General features: G+C 31.2%; 2 protein-coding genes and 1 long non-coding RNA gene across 12 annotated transcripts in view; 1 reads left to right on the plus strand and 2 right to left on the minus strand.

Moving 5' to 3' along the window:
* LOC130450383 (prominin-like protein) overlaps nucleotides 1–14,906 on the minus strand; it is a 35,009-nt gene extending 20,103 nt beyond the window's left edge. For 9 of the 10 annotated variants that reach the window (XM_056788754.1, XM_056788753.1, XM_056788750.1 and 6 more), the window contains exons 1-6: nucleotides 14,512–14,885; nucleotides 7,775–8,235; nucleotides 5,059–5,335; nucleotides 4,766–4,953; nucleotides 3,457–3,621; nucleotides 2,777–2,892 (exon numbers count right to left, since the gene is read on the minus strand). In XM_056788754.1, coding sequence (XP_056644732.1) covers nucleotides 2,777–2,892; nucleotides 3,457–3,621; nucleotides 4,766–4,953; nucleotides 5,059–5,335; nucleotides 7,775–8,108 — 1,080 coding nt within the window. In that variant the 5' untranslated portion in view covers nucleotides 8,109–8,235; nucleotides 14,512–14,885. Of the gene's footprint in view, nucleotides 1–2,776; nucleotides 2,893–3,456; nucleotides 3,622–4,765; nucleotides 4,954–5,058; nucleotides 5,336–7,774; nucleotides 8,236–14,511 lie in introns of all 10 variants that reach the window. The other variant, XM_056788758.1, reaches the window with a different exon arrangement.
* Nucleotides 14,907–16,213: 1,307 nt separating this feature from the next.
* LOC130450386 (uncharacterized) lies at nucleotides 16,214–22,108 on the plus strand. The gene is made up of 2 exons (XR_008910577.1): nucleotides 16,214–16,351; nucleotides 21,718–22,108. It is a non-coding gene; the product is annotated as an uncharacterized LOC130450386 (long non-coding RNA).
* Nucleotides 16,350–24,045, minus strand: LOC130450385 (E3 ubiquitin-protein ligase ZNF598). Its single transcript, XM_056788759.1, has 7 exons — nucleotides 23,726–24,045; nucleotides 21,722–22,068; nucleotides 21,421–21,659; nucleotides 21,216–21,360; nucleotides 20,805–21,034; nucleotides 20,533–20,734; nucleotides 16,350–20,238 (listed from the first exon to the last, which is right to left on the minus strand). Exons 1-7 carry the CDS (start codon nucleotides 23,906–23,908, stop codon nucleotides 18,990–18,992), a joined length of 2,595 nt encoding a protein of 864 aa, XP_056644737.1. The 5' UTR covers nucleotides 23,909–24,045; the 3' UTR covers nucleotides 16,350–18,989.
* Nucleotides 24,046–24,450: the final 405 nt, after the last annotated feature.

The raw sequence follows: 24,450 nt of genomic DNA on the forward strand, positions 1-24,450 counted from the left end.
AATCCCCAGACGATGAATACTCGGAAATATATTAGAGTTAGTACACTTTGGTGTTTGATTTTGCCACAATCCCACAAAGAAAACGTTAATCTAGTTTCGATATCAAAATTCTGTTTTTTTTAAAGCACAGTTTTAATGAACTCTTTTGAAGTACGGGGTGGTGAAACGAAAAGGTATGAAAGTTTAGAAAATTTCAAAAATGACAAGGATTAAAACAACTTACCCTGTTGAAATCGATTGATTTAATGTTTTTTAAAATGAAACAACGAAATTTGAAACTCCACAATTCCCAGACGATGAATACTCGGAAATATATTAGAGTTAGTACACTTTGGTGTTTGATTTTGCCACAATCCCACAAAGAAAACGTTAATCTAGTTTCGATATCAAAATTCTGTTTTTTTTAAAGCACAGTTTTAATGAACTCTTTTGAAGTACGGGGTGGTGAAACGAAAAGGTATGAAAGTTTAGAAAATTTCAAAAATGACAAGGATTACAGCAAGTTACCCTATTGAAATCGATTAATTTAATGTTTTTTAAAATGAAACAACGAAATTTTAAACTCCACAATTCCCAGACGATGAATACTCGAAAATATATTAGAGTTAGTACACTTTGGTGTTTGATTTTGCCACAATCCCACAAAGAAAACGTTAATCTAGTTTCGATATCAAAATTCTGTTTTTTTTAAAGCACAGTTTTAATGAACTCTTTTGAAGTACGGGGTGGTGAAACGAAAAGGTATGAAAGTTTAGAAAATTTCAAAAATGACAAGGATTAAAACAACTTACCCTATTGAAATCGATTAATTTAATGTTTTTAAAATGAAACAACGAAATTTGAAACTCCACAATCCCCAGACGATGAATACTCGGAAATATATTAGAGTTAGTACACTTTGGTGTTTGATTTTGCCACAATCCCACAAAGAAAACGTTAATCTAGTTTCGATATCAAAATTCTGTTTTTTTTAAAGCACAGTTTTAATGAACTCTTTTGAAGTACGGGGTGGTGAAACGAAAAGGTATGAAAGTTTAGAAAATTTCAAAAATGACAAGGATTAAAACAACTTACCCTGTTGAAATCGATTGATTTAATGTTTTTTAAAATGAAACAACGAAATTTGAAACTCCACAATTCCCAGACGATGAATACTCGGAAATATATTAGAGTTAGTACACTTTGGTGTTTGATTTTGCCACAATCCCACAAAGAAAACGTTAATCTAGTTTCGATATCAAAATTCTGTTTTTTTTAAAGCACAGTTTTAATGAACTCTTTTGAAGTACGGGGTGGTGAAACGAAAAGGTATGAAAGTTTAGAAAATTTCAAAAATGACAAGGATTACAGCAAGTTACCCTATTGAAATCGATTAATTTAATGTTTTTTAAAATGAAACAACGAAATTTTAAACTCCACAATTCCCAGACGATGAATACTCGAAAATATATTAGAGTTAGTACACTTTGGTGTTTGATTTTGCCACAATCCCACAAAGAAAACGTTAATCTAGTTTCGATATCAAAATTCTGTTTTTTTTAAAGCACAGTTTTAATGAACTCTTTTGAAGTACGGGGTGGTGAAACGAAAAGGTATGAAAGTTTAGAAAATTTCAAAAATGACAAGGATTAAAACAACTTACCCTATTGAAATCGATTAATTTAATGTTTTTAAAATGAAACAACGAAATTTGAAACTCCACAATTCCCAGACGATGAATACTCGAAAATATATTAGAGTTAGTACACTTTGGTGTTTGATTTTGCCACAATCCCACAAAGAAAACGTTAATCTAGTTTCGATATCAAAATTCTGTTTTTTTTAAAGCACAGTTTTAATGAACTCTTTTGAAGTACGGGGTGGTGAAACGAAAAGGTATGAAAGTTTAGAAAATTTCAAAAATGACAAGGATTACAGCAAGTTACCCTATTGAAATCGATTAATTTAATGTTTTTTAAAATGAAACAACGAAATTTTAAACTCCACAATTCCCAGACGATGAATACTCGAAAATATATTAGAGTTAGTACACTTTGGTGTTTGATTTTGCCACAATCCCACAAAGAAAACGTTAATCTAGTTTCGATATCAAAATTCTGTTTTTTTTAAAGCACAGTTTTAATGAACTCTTTTGAAGTACGGGGTGGTGAAACGAAAAGGTATGAAAGTTTAGAAAATTTCAAAAATGACAAGGATTAAAACAACTTACCCTATTGAAATCGATTAATTTAATGTTTTTAAAATGAAACAACGAAATTTGAAACTCCACAATCCCCAGACGATGAATACTCGGAAATATATTAGAGTTAGTACACTTTGGTGTTTGATTTTGCCACAATCCCACAAAGAAAACGTTAATCTAGTTTCGATATCAAAATTCTGTTTTTTTTAAAGCACAGTTTTAATGAACTCTTTTGAAGTACGGGGTGGTGAAACGAAAAGGTATGAAAGTTTAGAAAATTTCAAAAATGACAAGGATTACAGCAAGTTACCCTATTGAAATCGATTGATTTAATGTTTTTTAAAATGAAACAACGAAATTTGAAACTCCACAATCCCCAGACGATGAATACTCGGAAATATATTAGAGTTAGTACACTTTGGTGTTTGATTTTGCCACAATCCCACAAAGAAAACGTTAATCTAGTTTCGATATCAAAATTCTGTTTTTTTTAAAGCACAGTTTTAATGAACTCTTTTGAAGTACGGGGTGGTGAAACGAAAAGGTATGAAAGTTTAGAAAATTTCAAAAATGACAAGGATTAAAACAACTTACCCTGTTGAAATCGATATTGGTTTGAAGATTCGAAATTTCTTTTTGAATTTTAACGCACGATTCCAAGTTGCAACTGTTTAACGCGTTGAGTAAATCACGCTTTACTTTCCTCATTGCTAAAAAATATAAATAAATATATAATTCAACATTTTGAAAAATAAGGCACTAAGATATAGAAAAAAAATCAAAATATATCAAGAATCCATGTCAAAAAATGATGAAATACAAGATTCAATGTACTATAAGTGTAAGAAAAAATTTCGGAGAGTTTCTATAATATAACATAATGAACCAAATGTTTACAATTTACGTATAGATCAACAAACATATATACAAATCCCAATAATAATAAACCAAATGTTTGAAATTTTGATCTATACACTTAAATACAAATCCATAACAATAATGAACCAAATGTTTAAAATTTACTTCGATTAGCATCAATTTATCACATGGAAACACTTTTTGTCATTTGGTTACTTACTTTATCATCAATAATTTTTATTTCAAACTGAAAAAATGCTAATAATTACTAATTTATTTTTACAAAAAAATTAAATATATGTCATGAGCTCCCCAATTCATAAAAATTCGTGAAAAAGATACGAGGTGTTGAGTTTTTCACATTTTTCGAAAAATAACTTTTTCTTTCCCCACAAAACCTTCCAATTTCAACTTACCGTCATTCAATTGCGACGCCATAGTTCTGAGATTATTCGTATACCGTTTTAATTCACCCAATTGCTCAGTTATTTTAGGTATAGCTTCAACGAAATTGTACAGATCCATCATAGCGGTAGCATTGCTCCATATATTCAATTGTTGCATCACGTGTATGCCAGATTCTAAAACAACATCAAAATATTCATTTTTCGAATACCTCGATACATAACAGTGCCTAAAAATACCGATTCCAAAACATTTTATAGAACATATTTGACAATATAAAGTTATTTTTGAACAAACCTCGCATACACCAAAAAAATTGATACTTGGATTGAAAATTTACTTGAAAAAATGGTCGATATTCATTTTAATTTTTATATTCTTTGCCTTTTTGGGTTCCTGGTCACACGTGGATAAGAGGAAATCAAAGAGGACAAAACGAAAGAGATTCTGGTGGACTATAACACTCCAATGAGTCCTTTCTTAACCTTCAAACTGTTAGTTTGAAAAAAAAAAAGGTTTATAATGAAACAAAAACCAACTCTACTACTTCATTGGTTTCCTTACAAGTCCCCAGGAAGCCCCTGATAAGGTCACTGAGAAGAGAGAGGATTCAAATCCACTTTACCCGCTTCTAAAGAGCATCTTCCGTCATTATCTCTAAGCTGTCCAAGTTTCTGGTCAACTCTGGATCCCCTACAAGTCAGATTGTGCCTACGAACCAAGTTTTTGTGAAGTTGGCTTAACTAACTCAGCAACGTGACTATACCAAGACAAATTTGCTCCTAACCGCAACAAACAACGATCAAAATTGCGGTGATGTTGATATTTTATGTCTAGACAGCTTGTAAAACCAGCAGACTGCCTTAAACTCGATTGGACTCTCTAGATGATGGTGATCTGTTCCTGCCTTAGATTTATTGGGGCTTTTGATTCGAATAACGATACCACTGTGGTAGCTATAGATTGGATTTGCAATTTTGCGAAGATGCATCCCTGTGGAACAGCCTTGTTGATCTCAAACCTTTCTGGATAGATCAGTCGGAAATCTACTGAGCCAGTCGATAAGTGAGGTCGACGAACCGTACGATCTTAATTCATTTAGAAGATTGGCAAGCCAAAATCGCGTCAAAAGCCTTCGATATATCCAATGCGATGACTCGGGATTCCCCTAAAGGTTCAGTCCATGCGCTGATGACATAGACCAGGAGGTCTGGTGGATCATGAGTCTTCTCCAGTCAAGAAACTTGAACTACTTAAAACTAGCACATATACTTGCAATTCATTGAAATTCTAGACAAATGCTACATGAAAATCACTTACTTTCAACGGTATCTTTAAAAATTTTGGCAAATTCATCATAATTATCAGTCAGTAGAACCTTGGCTTGACCTTTAGCACTGTCCAGATAGGAAATTGAGTCGTTATACGCATTTCTAAGACTAGTTGGAAGCTCGTTGGTACCATCTTGAATTTGTTGATTACTCGCGAAAGCACAAACCACACAAAACCTGGAAAACAAAAGTTTATACTATATAAAATAATGGAAACCATCATCGCGAACATCGATTAAATACTTCCAAGACGAAATTACGTTTATTATGATTCAAACTTACAGGAGGGCCGTCCCCAAAGCTATCAATAGAGCTCCTTGTAGAACTTTTTTGCACAGATCTCTTCTTTTATCACAGGGTTGTGTCCTGGCGCCGCAATTTCCGCAACACCGACAACAACAGAAGAATAAACCAACAATTGGTACCAGTAGAGTAATTAATACCAATATCAGTAGAACCAGAAGTAATGGCCAATAATACTTAAGTATATCCCCTATGGTAACCCCTTCGTTCAAATAAGGGTAGTAATAAGTATTGTATTGTTTCCATACCAACAAATCTGAAAATGAGACACTTATTTTACCTCTAAGTTGGAATTTCTGGAACCGTTTACTCCAACACTCACAATTACACTTTCTGTCGCGTGGTAAACAGCAGACATATGATTAAGTATATTAATAACATTTTAAACAATGTGGTAAACCGCTCTGCTTATAAAGCTCTACTGGTCATGTGAATACGAAATTTTATTATTTTTCTAACCTAACCTAACCTAACATAACCACCTCTAAATGCAACAACTAAGACAGCCAAAAGATTCTAAAGAATGTAGTTGCATTCATTCAACAATTCGCGTCGAGAGATGTTAAATTCCGACTTCCGAAATTTCGCGAAAATACCGAAACGTTTAAAAGCATCATCATATTTATTACTCACAAATAAACGCCGAAACAACAACAATCAAAACATATATTTAATGACGTAAATTAGCACCAGATGGCGTACGTATTATTCATCAGTTCCCAATATCCCAATGAGAATCTACTATATTGGTTAGCCTTGTTGCAATATTCGTAATAAAAAAAATAATTAATATCAGTTGATTGTAATAACAGTTTAAGTTTAAATAAAAAAATAATAAATGGTGTGTGAAATAATGAAATAGCATTAGCGCCACCTGTCGTACAATAGAACAAGTTAAGCATCAACAACTGTCAATGAATTGAATTGAAAAAAAAAACAATCAACGGAACAACTGAAAAGCAAATTATTTTGAGACTTGATATACGTATAAAAAAACACTTTGCGAATTTGCGAATGTTTTTTTCAATATATCCCGCGATAACAAAATAATATCCTTATTTTTATCAACTTCCTTGATATACATATAAGAATTCGATATAGAAAAGAATTGATATTACTCAAAAAAAAATTACTGATAAATCGAATAGTTTACATTTTCTAATATAAATACATAAACATTGTTTTTATTTCAAGAATTGCTTTCTATTTAAACGCATTCATTCATATATGTGAGTAAACACACTTTATCGGTTTCAATAATAAATAATATACAGGGTGGCGCAATACAACGTGCATATTGCATTAACTTTGGCTCATTTTGTTATAAAAATCAATTTTTTTCAATATAATTTTGGAGTATCAGGATAATCATAATAATAATAAATAACATAAAAATTGAATAAAAAATCTTTTTTTTTATTGAATTACAAGATTCGTATTGAATTTAAAATATCTCGAAAACGAAGCGAGATATCGAAAAATTTCATTCTTCATTTTCGACTTAAAAAATGTCAAAAAATTCACGATTTTTGAAATTTTTACACTCAAAGTGCACCACAACGAGTTTAGGTTAGGTTAAGTTGATAAATACAAATAATAAATTTTCCCAACTTTAAGTATCGATATCTCGAAAACGAAGCAAGATATCGAAAAGTTTCATTCTTCATTTTCGACTTAAAAAATGTCAAAAAATTCACGATTTTTGAAATTTTTACACTCAAAGTGTACCACAACAAGGTTAGGTTAGATTAAGTTGATATATACAAATAATAAATTTTCCCAACTTTAAGTATCGATATCTCGAAAACGAAGCGAGATATCGAAAAGTTTCATTCTTCATTTTCGACTTAAAAAATGTCAAAAAATTCACGATTTTTGAAATTTTTACACTCAAAGTGCACCACAACGAGTTTAGGTTAGGTTAAGTTGATAAATACAAATAATAAATTTTCCCAACTTTAAGTATCGATATCTCGAAAACGAAGCAAGATATCGAAAAGTTTCATTCTTCATTTTCGACTTAAAAAATGTCAAAAAATTCACGATTTTTGAAATTTTTACACTCAAAGTGTACCACAACAAGGTTAGGTTAGATTAAGTTGATATATACAAATAATAAATTTTCCCAACTTTAAGTATCGATATCTCGAAAACGAAGCGAGATATCGAAAAGTTTCATTCTTCATTTTCGACTTAAAAAATGTCAAAAAATTCACGATTTTTGAAATTTTTACACTCAAAGTGCACCACAACGAGTTTAGGTTAGGTTAAGTTGATAAATACAAATAATAAATTTTCCCAACTTTAAGTATCGATATCTCGAAAACGAAGCGAGATATCGAAAACTTTCATTCTTCATTTTCGATTTATTTTGGCCTAATTAAGCCTAAATCCGCGCTACAAAAATCGTAATCTCCCCCATTGGGGATCAATTTGAACTTCTAATTTTGAATATAGAATTTTGCAATTTCTTTAAATACATTCTGTCGCTGCAATTGTTTATCATAAATTTGTTCGGTTTATTAAATAGAAATAAGCCGAAACTATAGTAACACTTTACGGTTTATTAGTTTTGCGGCCAATATAACAATAAATAATGTTGAATAACAAAATTAATTAAAAAAAAAACTTGTTGCGTGAAAAGACTTTCGCTCGAAGCTAAATGAGTTTTTTTTTTCGTGAAATTGTCTCTTACCTTGCATCAAAACGTCTGCAGGTAAAATCAAATTGATGAACTGCCTGGTGACGTTGTACAATCCCGCCATTCCTTTCGTCTGAAACGTAACCCGACCGGAAGAATATTTCTGAGTATCGACGTAATCAGTATAAGTCGGTAGAACTCTTTTGAGATCGTCCAAAACTACTTTCATGTTGTTTTTGATTTTGTCCAAGCTATTCGAAAATCCTCCGCCACCATTCGATACACCGATCGCCAAAAATAACACGGACAACGTCAAAAATAAACTAACGATATTCGTTGAGGTTCTGCTCGTATCTGTCATGGTATATTTGAGTTTTTGACGCGCCATTACTGCGAGAATGCAAAATTAAATGTCGGTTATCAATTGGCATCTATCGGGATCGCGTCATTTTGTTTTTTAAATCAAAATGGCGGAGGGAAAAGTTAGAGATTCAATACTAATCTTTTGGCAGCACCTGCAACAAAAATATTTTTAACACGACTCCGCGTAAACAATAAATTTTAACGGCTGTCATTCAAAGTGACATTTTAATGACAGTTGTGCAGTGGTAAGATCGTTGTACCACAGAAAAACGAAGTTACTATTAATTTGTTTTGATTAAACTTTATGGTAAACAAAGCTGTCATTCAAAGTGACATTTTAATGACAGTTGTGCAGTGGTAAGATCGTTGTACCACAGAAAAACGAAGTTACTATTAATTTGTTTTGATTAAACTTTATGATGAACAAAGCTGTCATTCAAAGTGACATTTTAATGACAGTTGTGCAGTGGTAAGATCGTTGTACCACAGAAAAACGAAGTTACTATTAATTTGTTTTGATTAAACTTTATGGTAAACAAAGCTGTCATTCAAAGTGACATTTTAATGACAGTTGTGCAGTGGTAAGATCGTTGTACCACAGAAAAACGAAGTTACTATTAATTTGTTTTGATTAAACTTTATGATGAACAAAGCTGTCATTCAAAGTGACATTTTAATGACAGTTGTGCAGTGGTAAGATCGTTGTACCACAGAAAAACGAAGTTACTATTAATTTGTTTTGATTAAACTTTATGATGAACAAAGCTGTCATTCAAAGTGACATTTTAATGACAGTTGTGCAGTGGTAAGATCGTTGTACCACAGAAAAACGAAGTTACTATTAATTTGTTTTGATTAAACTTTATGGTAAACAAAGCTGTCATTCAAAGTGACATTTTAATGACAGTTTTGCAGTGGTAAGATCGTTGTACCACAGAAAAACGAAGTTACTATTAATTTGTTTTGATTAAACTTTATGGTGAACAAAGCTGTCATTCAAAGTGACATTTTAATGACAGTTGTGCAGTGGTAAGATCGTTGTACCACAGAAAAACGAAGTTACTATTAATTTGTTTTGATTAAACTTTATGGTAAACAAAGCTGTCATTCAAAGTGACATTTTAATGACAGTTGTGCAGTGGTAAGATCGTTGTACCACAGAAAAACGAAGTTACTATTAATTTGTTTTGATTAAACTTTATGATGAACAAAGCTGTCATTCAAAGTGACATTTTAATGACAGTTGTGCAGTGGTAAGATCGTTGTACCACAGAAAAACGAAGTTACTATTAATTTGTTTTGATTAAACTTTATGATGAACAAAGCTGTCATTCAAAGTGACATTTTAATGACAGTTGTGCAGTGGTAAGATCGTTGTACCACAGAAAAACGAAGTTACTATTAATTTGTTTTGATTAAACTTTATGGTAAACAAAGCTGTCATTCAAAGTGACATTTTAATGACAGTTGTGCAGTGGTAAGATCGTTGTACCACAGAAAAACGAAGTTACTATTAATTTGTTTTGATTAAACTTTATGATGAACAAAGCTGTCATTCAAAGTGACATTTTAATGACAGTTGTGCAGTGGTAAGATCGTTGTACCACAGAAAAACGAAGTTACTATTAATTTGTTTTAATTAAACTTTATGGTAAACAAAGCTGTCATTCAAAGTGACATTTTAATGACAGTTGTGCAGTGGTAAGATCGTTGTACCACTATGGTGGAGTCACTACAGTTTCGTAAATAAATTAGAGCGCCATCTCTAGATCAGATTTCTAGAACTAACCTCGTGACGTTAAAATCATATGGATTTAATACTTGTAGCGCTGTCTACCTAACATTCATCAACTCTCGATTCTATATTATCAACAAAAACGGTTCACAAACATAAAAATATTAGTAAAAACACTATAAATATGTATAAAAGTTTAATTTGAAATTATTATGAACAAAATTGTCGTCCCTGTATATTAAAACGGTTCTCAAAATGGTGAAACTTCCAGAAACTTGAAAATTTTAGTTTACAGAATGTTCCAGAAGCGACATGACATTTATACTCAACCCCCTCACAACGCACTTCCTTTTCGAAAGGTCATGAACTCATTTCGCCATATTGATAATAGTCAAACCGCAGACACGATTTAAAATACAGTTCTTGAAATTCATCATTAACTGTATAAGTATTATTTCTAAATGATAATTTAATGTACACTGTAATCTACATCAAGATAATAACACCATATTCCGTTTTAGTCGATTTACGAATTTCTCGTAATGAGTTATACGAGGGGCACGCTATATATTTTGACATGAACTTTTATAACCGAAGTTTTCACAACTAATCTCTCAAAAAATTGACAAAATAGACTTCGTATTCGAGTCAAAGGTTAACCAGAAATCACGTGTGTCCAAATCAGGCGTATAGGGTAGATATTACGTAAATTTCGCGTGAAAATTTTGTACCAATGGGTGAATCATGCAAATCGTCACCACCTCGTATAATGAGACCTAGCAATTGAATAACATCGAGTGGAATAAAGGAAAAGACACAAATTTTTAACGGTCGTTGTCACTCAATATAGTTATGGCTCATAATTGATTATAATTAGTGTTAATGTAGATATAGAACAGCTGCAGACGTACATATGTGATGAAACATTGAAAAAAAAATTCAAAGAATGCATCTTGGAACGTTTGAATATAAATACATGAAAATATATAATAAATCTAAAGATCATTCAAAAATTGTTAGGTTATAATACGTCAAGTAGTTAGTTTCCGCCATTTTTTCACGTCATCTGTCAAAATTTTTCGAAATTCTTTGATTTTTCGCATACCTTCACGATAAATGCGTATTTTTAATATTTTTTTATACGAGGGGTTCGAAAAAGTTATCAGTTTCTCGAGGGAAAAATTATTAAACGCAGAAAGTGAAGAAAATTCGATTTCTTGGAAAACTATACATTTGATCCGGAAACAAACATGATTTTTGGATTTTTTGGAAAAAATTACATAATATTCCATGGTTTGTATCAATATGTATTTTTAATATAATTGTCAAAAAATTTCAGAAAAAATTTGACATGCTCGTATAAAAAATTCAATATTTCGAGAGCCATTCGAGATATCGATTTATTTTTGACATGAATCAATTGAGAAAACGTGTGTATAAGTGACTGTTCATATTAGATTCCTCAAGTTCCATATTTGTAAGAAATATACAGGGTGAAAGTTGGATTATTTTTTTACGACAAATATCGCTATAATAATTTATAATATCTACAGTTGTGGCATGGCAACGTTGTAACACAGAAAAATTGAATAAGGAACGTCGATACTATCATAGAAAAAAAAAAATGTTTTTTGTAAAAGATAAAAATTACAAACGAAAATCTTGGTTTTTTGAATTTTTCGCTTAAATTTTGAGGTTATGTGAAAAATTTGTGAATACAAAAGTTGTAGATCTTTTTATTATCTACAACTTTGCAATTTAACTTTTTTCCATAGGACTCATAGTTTTGCCCGAATTCGAGATAAACCGTTTTTTACCCTTAAAAACTCAATCCCCCTTCCCTTTCCGACCTCAGAACGCCCGTAAATTATTTTTATTTTTATTACATTCTTCTTCTTTTCCAATGGGTTTTATTCTTCTTTTATTTTCGTCATTTTTAAAGGCTTCTATCCTTGGATTCCATCTGTTGCTTATTTAAAAGCAATAAAACATATTATTTTTCGAGTTATTAACAATTATTTCAATCGTCTACGTAAAAAACTATGTAGACAACCTGTATAATATCATTAACATAAATTCCGAACAGGAAATATTGCGAACCTGCACCGCACCACGTCTACGTGTTGGTTTTTATTATCGTCCATGAAACTGATGACTCATCTTGCTCTTTTGTACAATTTCGATATCGTAATTCTAAGAAATATTCATTTATAATGTTAGTTTCTCATAAATTAATAATAACCCTCGAGAAAGTAACAAATATATTGAGATCGAACAAACATTTGTCTGGTGCTGGTTGAATGATTAATGAAGTACAGTTAGTTTTTGAGTGCACTTCAAACTGTAGTTTGTTACAGGAAAGTAGGTTGATTCCGAACGCTAGATATTTTACAATATACGCGATGTCTCAACGAAACAGTAGTAAATTATCGTTTCGTTGAAATCCATACAATGACAATCTATTTTCAGACTTCCCTTAGAACATCTGAGGTTAATAAACAGTTTTTTGACGTACAACAAAACGTCATTAAGCGCCATCTTATAAACGTTCGAAATTGCGTCGTTGTTTTCAAGCATTTTGATTATTCACTGTATAGTTATAGCTGTCGCCAGTGATTATAATTAATTAATCATATTAATGGTTATCAGTTTTTGATTGCATGTTATTTCAACGTATTCGACTACCCTGTTTACTATTCTCTCAAATTACTAGGACCGTTCCCACAAAAGGCACGTGACGGGAGTGTCAATAACCACCTAAGGTAGTTCAACGGTCGAATGTACCTACTGCTTGAAAGAATGATACATTTTTTATGACTGTTTTGACGGCGTTAGTGAACTTTCATCGTCTCACTGTATAATCAAAGTAAAAATGAAATTATTCAGCGTATTTTCAATATTATATACAATTAATCTTGATCGACTGTTCGATTCCCTCCTTTTTTTTAATCGCGCCATTTTGAACACCCGACGGTTGCGATGTTGCCATGTTTATATTGCCTTTTCACCAATTTGGTTATAGTTTCAACAATGATAAACGGATTTATTTCAAGATAGAAACAAAAACTGTAAATTTGTTATTGAAAATAATAAAATTTAATAAATAAATCGATTCAGGTAATTTATCTAATGTGAATTTTATAGAAAAGCTTACGCAAGAAATTAGATCTTAGATTTCGTTCGAAAGTGTCGTGGGGAGATTGTGTACACTCGTGAGCAAAAAAATATTAAAGCTAATGATTTAGGTCCAAAATTATATAAACTATTGTAATGTTCTTGCTCTCACAGCCTAACAATACGTTTTGATCGGTAACCATCCTTTTTATGGTAAGTAGGGGCGACTTGAGTCGATTTTTGTATCTGATAACAGTTAATTAATGATTTTTCAGATTCTTATAAATCACCCGGTTGCCTGTCATTGAAAATTCATTGTTTCCATTCCCATTCATCATTTTTTTTCCTAAGAATTTGGGTGCTGCCGGCCACAGAAAAACCTCATGTACTAAAAGTTTTTCCTGACAATTTTTTCAACAGTGTAAATCGGAACGAAACTTTGTTTAAATACATAGTTGCGAAACGTCATAAAAAAGGTCAAAACCATCTAATTTCGTTAATGAAAATCTCATTCATTAGAATTTCAACAAAGGCAGATCATTCTTTTGTAACTCGGAATGACAACAATTTGATTTGAATCGGTGATTTCCTGTGTTTTATAGGGACAATGTTACAACGTTACGAAACCCTAGGTCGAACCAAGGCTGTTTAGTAAAAATTTTCGATTATTATCACACCTAATTTATTGCTTAATGTTTACAAAGGTTCAAGTTTTCGCAGTAGACATATTGATGTTTTTTTTATGGGAAAATACTTCGTTTTGGTGTCAAATGTTTTACTGTGTCGTCTATATACAATTCAATTCGTGTTTAATTCAAGGTTATAATGAAATAACATTATTAATAACTATAAAAAAAATTTTTTTAATTGAATTCTGATAACTACTACATAATAAGTTTTTATATTGATTGAAATTTGATGATTCCAATAAAAATCATATATTTCAATAGTGAAATATGATTACTTCCAATTTAAATGAATTGATAATATCCTATCGTCGACTAACGATATACAGAGGGGAGAAATTATTGCTACAATTGAACAAGGAATGACCTAATAAAACATAGTAAGCGTTTTATGGTATGTAAAATAACAATGAACAACACAACCATTTGCTGTGCAAATTACCTACAAGAAACCCCCTATATATTTTCCCTTCCAAAGCTATAACGATAATTTCTATAAGCCACAGGTGTAAGGGTTTCAAAACATTAAAAAAACACTTAAATATTGTACAACAGATAATGCAGTTAAAGTAGGTCCTATAAACCAAATGACTTGACTAGATTATATCTAGCTATAATTAGACCAGAATAAAATCCCGTTAAACTATCGATTTTAATCATTTATAAAATGAAATAATTAACCACTTGATTGAGAAAATGTTTCCGTAAATACAATAAAATCCACCTACATATAGATGCTTTAAAATAGAATCCAAAATTTCTTAATATGTCTCCCACACAAATATTCAACGTATGGGGTCACTTTAAAATTAATCTTTAAAAGATCTAGATTAATAATGTAGTTTCATTTCGCTTCACAAGAAATATAAAAGATGAATAATCAAAATACTTACCCTTTGATATAAAAGAAACATAACACTTTTTAAAAAATCCTGTGACATAAATAGCACTTTAACACAGTTTAATGACTTGAATAACAATTATTAACGTAAAAAACAGATATTGCAAGTTTTTATTACATTCAGGTGGATATTGTTTGTTTTAAGAGAATAACAAGTTACCGTACACCTCACCACACAACAATTCTCATAAAACTGAAGAGTCAAAGAACAAGAGCAACCCGAAAATCTGAGAAAAACAAGAAGTTTGTTTGTTATGGTTAGTACGGAATCGTCCGGAACTAACGGAAACTACAATTGCCCAAATAATACTAGTGCATGTATATGTTAATTAAAACATCAACGGTTGGGTATGTTCTACTTTTATAACTAATACCGAACTGCAAGACAGAAATAAGAGTAGTGTCCTGAATAAACGTCAAACCTATAGATTATGCGCATTAGAGAACGCTTTTAGTTTCAATACATAGGCGGTACATAAAGAGTAAAATAGGTATAATAGCTTCAAATATTTTATGTAGGAATCCATATATACATTCCATTATAATTGTAAGATATTGTAATTATGTCTACAAATTTTCTTTGCCTTAGTGGAAAATATTATTTCGTAAATAAATGTTATTCATTAATTGCGTTCTTTTATGTTCGTTATGACGGGTGCGTTCTTTTGTGTCAATTTGGTTACATACGTATATATAGTTACGTGTTTTCTATTACAATTACATATAAGAGATATTCCATATATATAATACTTCTATATGGACAGTTCCTATAAGTGAAACAACTAGTGTATCGTTCTCTCTCTCTCATCCGAGCGCTTCAGTTAGTTCTGCTCATATTTTGAAACATGCGCAGTATAGATAAAGTGTCCCGAACGAGAGAAAATGAATATTGTCGGTACCGTAACGTTTTTTCCCATACCAACTGTCCATGAAGGAATATTACATATATTAGATAATCAACGCTATAATTCTGCCTCGTACCATCGAGGGCACTGACATCGAAAATCCGCCATGTTGTTTCCACTGAATAACAACTAAGTTTGAATTTCTTCTCGGGGTTAAGTTCTGTGGTATCATGTGCCAACCAGGTAGTTTCGTAAATTCGATTCTATGGTCGTCAGAGTATAATAACAATATAATAATAAAATTAACAGTGGAATTATTTTATTTAAAAATACAATGGATATAAAAGTTACAATCATATTTACAGTTTTAACAAATACTTAAAAGCTATATCAACAAACATATTACCAAAAGTTAGCATGTGTTTATCGAAATTGTACATAAATAGTTTTATATACCTTTTTACCAACAAATAGTAGACGAAAATCATTACAATTGTGTTAGAAATCATTGAAACTGTTTAAATCGACGTATTTTTTCCGAATAGGACTCAACTTGGTAAGATTAACACAAAATATCATATAGAAAAACGTAACATTAATGAGTATCTCACTGATCAGCTGTTTGAGCTAATTTTGGTCCAGTTAAATATGTTTCGACAATATCCACTTTCATTTTAGAAGAATTTGTTAAAGTTGGTTGTAAACGTAATAGGGGATTAGAAATGTTTGTATTAATAGTGAAAATACGTGGAAAATCAACACAAAAGGAAGAAATACATAGAGAAAGAGCGTTTCAACAGGGAGAACAAACAGTATAAACTGTAAATAGTGCGAACGAATACAAATAATTAATAATAGAAGATGCTATAAGAAGTTTATTATATCAAGATTTATTATTTAGTTTTTCAGTCTGAAGATATTTCAGTTTTTGAAAGTATTTTTAATACTGTGACAAACACACGGCGTGTGGGGTTAAGGCGAATAAACGTAAGTTATTTTTTTCAAAATTATATTAGGAGCGAAAGCGCCTTTAAATTTTTTTTAATACAAATAATTTCGTAAAAAATAGAAAACAGCAAATATAAAAATAAAGAAAAACTCTGTTAATAAGTATTAATGTATATACATACATATACATATTAATAAATTAAAATAAAACAAACTTAACATGTATTGCAAACGTGCAACGTTTTAGTTTACTTGATGATTTTGAAAAAAAATTATCTATGGGGTTAATAAGAGCTTGTCCTATTAAATAATAAACAATAAAATGTGAAAAGAAAACTCATAATATTCACATTATAATAATTCAAAAGTAGAAAATGTCAGGAAAGGAACATTAAACCTTCCGATTAAATAATACATGAAAGTCAGTTGAAAAAATTCTGTGTCGACTTAGAGTCTGAAATAACGTTAACTGCTTAGTAATAATTGTCAGGGAAAATTGCTGTTACTCCATGAAGATGCAAAAATTGAATTTCCATAAAGTAGAATGTTAAGTTTAGGCAGAAGGGTTTTGTGCAATTTTTGCCAAGTAGTCATTGTCACGATAGAAATTTTTGTTACTTCATGAAGATCCAAAAAAACGAATTTTCATACAGCAATATATCAAGTTTTAGCAGAAGTTTGGTGTAATTTTTTGTAGCTAGATTGAAAATAGAAAATGAAAACCAATAAGTATGGTATGTTTCAGATTTTATCAATCACTAGTTAATGTCTGAAAAATACAAAATGAAAAGGGTATTATGAACTAAAACTCAAACTTTTAGAGCCTTTAATTGGACAAAAAGGATTCATCTTTAAGGATTATAAAGCAGATGTTTTCAAAACAAAAACTGGACAAATGAAAATGTGGGAAATGTTTTTCATTTCCAGTTAAAAGAAAAGTTGATTTTAGACCAAATAACTAACAAATTCAGGGTTTTCTAGTTCCAGAATAAAAAAAAAGAAATTAAGAAGGATTATGATGTTGAGATGAAAGTTTTTTATGAATTTTTGAAGCTAAATTGAAAATATAAACCAAACGGTATCACTTACAGTTAAATTTAGAAAAATACTGAATTTAAATGGTATTTTGAGTTGGATCGAAGCTTCTGGACACTTTTAAGTGGAAGCCATTTGAGAAAAGGTTGATGTTTAAGGGTTGTAAAGCAGAAAACTGTCAAGAGTTTCTCAAATATCTGGCCGATATGAAAATTGATGCTTTCAATACAAAAACTGTACAAATGAAAATCTGGGAAATGTTTTCCATTTCCAGTTAAAAGAAAAGTTGATTTTAGACCAAATAACTAACAAATTCAGGGTTTTCTAGTTCCAGAATAAAAAAAAAGAAATTAAGAAGGATTATGATGTTGAGATGCAAGTTTTTTATGAATTTTTGAAGCTAAATTGAAAATATAAACCAAACGGTATCACTTACAGTTAAATTTAGAAAAATACTGAATTTAAATGGTATTTTGAGTTGGATCGAAGCTTCTGGACACTTTTAAGTGGAAACCATTTGAGAAAAGGTTGATGTTTAAGGGTTGTAAAGCAGAAAACTGTCAAGAGTTTCTCAAATATCTGGCCGATATGAAAATTGATGCTTTCAATACAAAAACTGTACAAATGAAAATCTGGGAAATGTTTTTCATTTTCAGTTAAAAGAAAAGTTGATTTTAGACCAAATAACTAACAAATTCAGGGTTTTCTAGTTCCAGAATAAAAAAAAAGAAATTAAGAAGGATTATGATGTTGAGATGCAAGTTTTTTATGAATTTTTGAAGCTAAATTGAAAATATAAACCAAACGGTATCACTTACAGTTAAATTTAGAAAAATACTGAATTTAAATGGTATTTTGAGTTGGATCGAAGCTTCTGGACACTTTTAAGTGGAAACCATTTGAGAAAAGGTTGATGTTTAAGGGTTGTAAAGCAGAAAACTGTCAAGAGTTTCTCAAATATCTGGCCGATATGAAAATTGATGCTTTCAATACAAAAACTGTACAAATGAAAATCTGGGAAATGTTTTTCATTTTCAGTTAAAAGAAAAGTTGATTTTAGACCAAATAACTAACAAATTCAGGGTTTTCTAGTTTCAGATTAAAAAAAAAAGATATTAAGAAGGATTATGATGTTGAGATACAAATTTTTGGGTATGAAATTTTTCAAATTTTCAGAATTCAGCTTCAGAAGGATAAGAATCTTAAAAAAACAAGTTTTTTTTGTAATTTTTGTGGCTGGATTGAACATTTTTAATATTTCTTTCCACCAAATGTAACCGAAACAAAATTCCAAAATACACAAACTGTTTTATTGCTGCAGAACATTTCAAACAAACCAAACATTCCGTAAAAACAGAAGGATGAAGCAAATGGTTTAGAATAATTCAAAAAAATAATAATTTTGATATTATTCCACTTTTATCGATACTTAAATGGCAACTAGTTGAAATCAAATCAAACATTTTTCATTATTCTTCATCTAAAAACAACAATTTCCTAAATCTTTCATTATTGTTTGAAATTTCCTTCCACTTTTCCGGAATGTATGTACAAAATAATAAAAACAAAACAGAGTAAATACCATTCAATCTACTTTTCGGTTCAAATTATTTTTATTACTCAAATTTCCCATCAAGAAATTTTATTTCCGCCAAGCGCTGTTGCCCTGCTGCGACTTCCCCAACGTAGGGAACTGATTTTCTAATATATGGTTGTTATAATGTTCGCTCAATTCCTTCTTAAAGATAATTTGTTTGCAGTTTTCGCACACCACTAAATTTTTCTTATTTTTACCGTCATACACCCTATACAGTTCCTGTTGTTTCTCTAAATCCGGTAAAAGAACTAACAATTCGAGAAATACTTCATCGAACTTATCACCGAGAATTTCTCTGCAATGCTCGTAGTACTTGTTAGTTGGATAAGCACCGTTTCGAAACAAATCCGAATACGTTTTGAATTCCTTGATGGCATCGTTGTCCAATAAAACCATAAACCGCTTGATCAAATCTTGATTCCTGGATTGGAAATTTGTAGGCTGGTGATAATTGTTCACAGGCATTATTGAGTAACTTTGACCACTGCTTGAGGTGAAAGTGAAATCGCTAGCACCCAGAACGGGGAACGAAGCCGGATTTAAGCCCGGGGGAGGTTTTAAGGAGAAACCAGGAGGTGGTTTCGTTTCGCCTAAACGAGGAAAATCATCGGTGATCACAGGTTCCGTTGGACTATTCAATTTACCAATTTTCAGTTCTGATCGTTTCTTAACTTGACCGTTCATAGTAATGGATTCGTTTGGTTGGTTGTTGTTATTAGGTTCATGGTTTGTCGCAGAGTTATCAGTTTCAGTTAACTTACCTTTCTTCTTTTTGCTTTTATTTTTCGAATCGCCGTTATCGTTCAATTTAAGATCGTTTAATTTAGTTTCGACGTTGTTTTTTTGTTTCGAATTGGTCGGTTTACCGATGTCATTTTTCTTATTGCTACTATCACTACCATGTCTCGAACTATCGTTACTACCGTTAGTCTTCGCGTTATTACTATAATTAGAATTATTCTTATAATTTGAACTATTTATATCGTTGAGGTTAACCCAATTGTTAGATACGGGCACGGATACCGAGCTCTTTTTCTTAGCTAGAGTAGGAAATTGTTCTAAAGAAGTAGGGGGCAATTGGGGCGCCGGTGCTACTTTATCAGCCCTCGGTTCTTTCTTCTTTTTTGCCGGTACCCATTTAGGTTGAACAGCGGTGATGGCTACCAAAGCCGGAAATGCCTCTGAAGGTCTTGATTGACTACTCGATGAGACGCTAGCGGTTATGTGAGTTGTTATGTTGCTATTAGGCCTATGATTTACTTGAATTGACAACGTATTTGAATCTTCAGAATTACTAGAAATAAAAAAAAAACATAATTTATTATCTTATTTATATAAAACAAATCTAGTATTGGAAAATACTTCACAAGAAGGCGAATTGTCTTACTGAAACTGTAGATTTTTCTCTAAATAACAAATTTTCATTCATAATTTGATATAATTACAATATAAATTGAAGCAAACCAGATACATAGACAAATTACCATTACATTATGATAAAATGGAGTAAAAATCATGTCTAGTAATTTTTTTTTGCAATACTACATAGCAAAATAAAAACTAAATACTTTTATCATAAAATACTCACCTAACACTTACTCTAGCCGTACCACTACCACTTGAACTAGGTCCTCCTAGAGCCGGGAAATTCTCCAACGTTTTTTCTAATCGTTTTTGACCACCAGACACTCTAGTAATAGTCACTTCTGGTGCTTTACTGCTTCTCGCAGAAGAATTAGTGGTAATCGTAACAGCTGATGAAGGTTTTGTATTACTGGAACCGCTACTACCTATAAAAGTATTTTCCTCAAAATTAAATAATTAGAGACCAATCTCAGTTCAATGAGTTGATACACTTACCCCCTAGTGATGGAAAATCGTCACTACTGAAATTAGAATTCAACTTAGATGTGAAATTTACAGATGCAGGTCTAGTGTGTACAGTTATATTACTAGATGCGCCCCCCAATGCGGGAAAATCTTGAGGAGTAAGAGGATTGAAAAAAATACGTCCTCTGCTTTCCTCCACACCTCCACCAGGTCCACCTGGTTCCATGTGGTAAGAACTACTAGATGTTTCTTCTTCTACCCTAAAAACAAATCGTGATAAAATTATATAAAGACAAAGATCAAATAAGCAATATATCAAATAAAAAAATAACACTACTTAGGGAAAGGGAGATATAAAAAGTACCAAGGAAGAAAATATCTCCAACAATCTGACAACTAAAAGATTAATTATTGAATATAAATTTTGATTTTATGTCTTACCTATCTCTCCGTTCGTTGTATCTACGGTTTCTAGTATCATTACCTTGTCTTGCTCTAGGTGCCAATGTAAATTCTAATTCCAAAGTTCTGGCTTGCTTAGCACCCGACTTGCTCATAAATCTACTATGTAAAGTAGCTTTGTGTGCTGAAATTATGATTTTTTAAACATAATCCTTTATTAACTTATGCATATGTGTTTTCTCACCTTTACAATCAATGTCAGTTCGAAAAACTGAAGTCAACGGCATCCCCTTGCATTCTCCTTCCTCACACAAATAATGTTCATCGCGAAAATGCTTCACTAAATCATCCAAATTATTATAAAACTGATGTTTGCCATCTGCATCACAGAAATGACAGAAAAGATGATTTCGTCTGAGGTGTCTAAATAATTCTTCGTTGTCCATAAATCTTTCATCACAAAACTCGCATAACGGATGTCCCCTGAACGATTAGATAATAAAGTTAAACAAGTCCTTTGATAAAACATTTTTTTTTTCAGGTACCTGTGTGATGTATTATCAGGATCACCTTTCCTCCTATGTAACCCTAACTCTTGTCTGTTATAACAACGTTTTTCAAAACTGAATATCTTGAGATTTTCAGTACATATGTCACAGTAAAATAATTCGTGCTCCCTCCGCATGTGGTCTTTGAGCTGTTGAAACGTTTTGAAAGGCCATTTCCTTTCATTGTCTTCACATATCGAACAACGGTGCTCTAGCAGTTTATAATAAGCCTTTTGAATATCCGAAGTACAAAAGATGATGCCAGCTCTACGATCTTGTAGGTTCGATCGCTCAAACTTTGGTAACAACACTGAGAATGCTTCGATTGTTTTTGTAAATAATACCTGCAATATTAAAATAAAACTATTCTATAATAGTAGAAAATTGTGTGTCCTTTCTTCTATGATCTAAGTTGTCCAAGTTTCTGGTCAACTCTGGATCGCCTATAAGTCAAATTCCTCTCTTCTGTATTGAGCTGTATATGCTTGGGAACCGAGCTCCAAATGTGCTAGCAATATTCCAAAGATGGACGATTCTGGGACTTGTAGAGGATTAGAAGCTGTCGCAGAGTATACAGCTTTTTGGTATTAAAGAGGGCTCCAAGTTTTCGTAAAGATGCCATAGCTAATTCAGCAACGTGACATATTGCTCCTAACCTCAACACCCAACAAGCAAAATTGCGGTGATCATGATATTTTATGTCCAGAACAGATCAAATCCTGAGCCGCAGTACCGGCCTTCTTTGTAAAAACAGCATTGCTTCCACTCTACTCTAGAATTTTTTCAATTTTTATTTGTTACTGTGTTTTTTTTATATTCAAAGCTAATTTGGCATTTTATTATTTAAACCCCCGATTTCAAGCATATTTTGGAGTAAATTGTACACTCCAAAAGTTTGACTCTCCTCTTTCTTAGAGATCCGTATCATGGGATTATACAACTTGAATATTTTTTTCTCAATTCAACAAATTAAGTAAATGATTGGTAATGTATTCGAGCCAATTATGAAACAATAATACTCTTATTACATAACAATTATATATTCTAAAAACATATTTAAAATGTTGACTGCAAGGCAATTTTCACAATTTTATTTAATCACATGGAATTATTAAAAATACTAATTTAAACACAATGTTGTTACTAGAAAGTATAGAAAATGTAGCATTTTATTTTTTTGTTGAATTATACAAAAAAAAATACCTAGTTGGCAGTCAATGTGTTAAAATGTGCCTATGCGTCAGTTTTTAATACCCATGAAAGATAAACTCACTGGGAATCACAGAAATATTTTGCAAAAAAAATTCAGCTGCAATTTAAAATGTTGATATAATAAAAATTGGCATAGTCAGAAGTAAAAAAAATATTGATAAATCTGGAGTAAATTGATGATTCATGCAAAAAAAGTTGTTTATCACAGTGAACCCACATAAACATGATTGTACAGAAAAATGCACTTAATATAATTATGGAATATCTATTGAAGACAATTTGTTTTGTAGTCAAATCTTCATTCCATCACTAATAAAATATAACTGCTGACCCAGCAATTTTTTCTAACAAAAATTAGTGTTTAGATTCCATTGATTTTCAAAAATTTACAACTGTATTAAAAACAATCATCTAACTCTGTTTTAATTAAATAATATTTCAAAATTATTATAGAAAATGTATAATGTTCAAACTCCCCATCAAATAATTAAATTTATTATATTAAACTGATAAATATGTAAATATGTTCATTCTAATGCCTTTAACACAATTATAATTAATATCTTTATCTACTCCTCAAAAATTGTTGAAATGGTATAATAACCAGACCAAATAGAATATACAAAAACATAAAACTCTGAAAATGTGAGCGTAAGGCAGGTGTTTTCTATAAATATTACATAAGTGTAAAACATTAAGTACTCTGCTCTCTAAAAATAGCTACCATATTTTGATAACTAGAACTTATACAGTAAATAAAGATTTATGGTGTGAATTTATTTAAGTTACCTTTTGCATCAATTGCCTACAAATTGGACACTCATTCTGCTTACAAAGAACCCTCATCCTGGTGGAACACTCAAAACAGACGGCATGATCGCAAGGGCCTATGGAGTAAATTTCAACGGTTTTAAAGCAAACGACACAGAGATTCTCAGTTTCACTTGAATTTACTGCTTCGGTTCCAGACATTTTGCAACTTTCTGAAAACAGGCTTTTATAGTAAAGGCCAATCGTGTGAAATAAAACTTTTAACCACAAAGACAGAAAAATTATGATGTGAAATGAGAATGTCCTTGTCGAATGACAGAGATACTATGTTCCACTGCACCATTGCCAAATCTAGTAGGAAAATAACTTATGTTTTACTCACTTTTTACCTCTGACACTATAACTAGGAACATGTAATAAATTTTACTCTGTAGTGTGCCTTTCCTTACTTTTGAGAGCTTATAATACCAGTCATATAATTATAGTATATTCATAATAATTTCTTGAATACGATACGAATACGTGCCAAATACAACTTAATTTCATTTGTTATGGTGAAAGTTCTTGTTTATCGGCAACACTGCCACCAATATTAATGACAATTGATAAAGTAAGTGGACATTTATTCCACGTGTTTACAAACGGCGTATATTTTCAATTTTTTAAAATTTTCAACCAATCAAAAGCTCGGATTAACTATCAAAATTAAATCGTTAACAGTGGTTGAAGTTCATACTAATCAG

This window comes from Diorhabda sublineata, chromosome 11 (genome assembly GCF_026230105.1).
Source record: "Diorhabda sublineata isolate icDioSubl1.1 chromosome 11, icDioSubl1.1, whole genome shotgun sequence".
NCBI lineage: Eukaryota > Metazoa > Arthropoda > Insecta > Coleoptera > Chrysomelidae > Diorhabda > Diorhabda sublineata.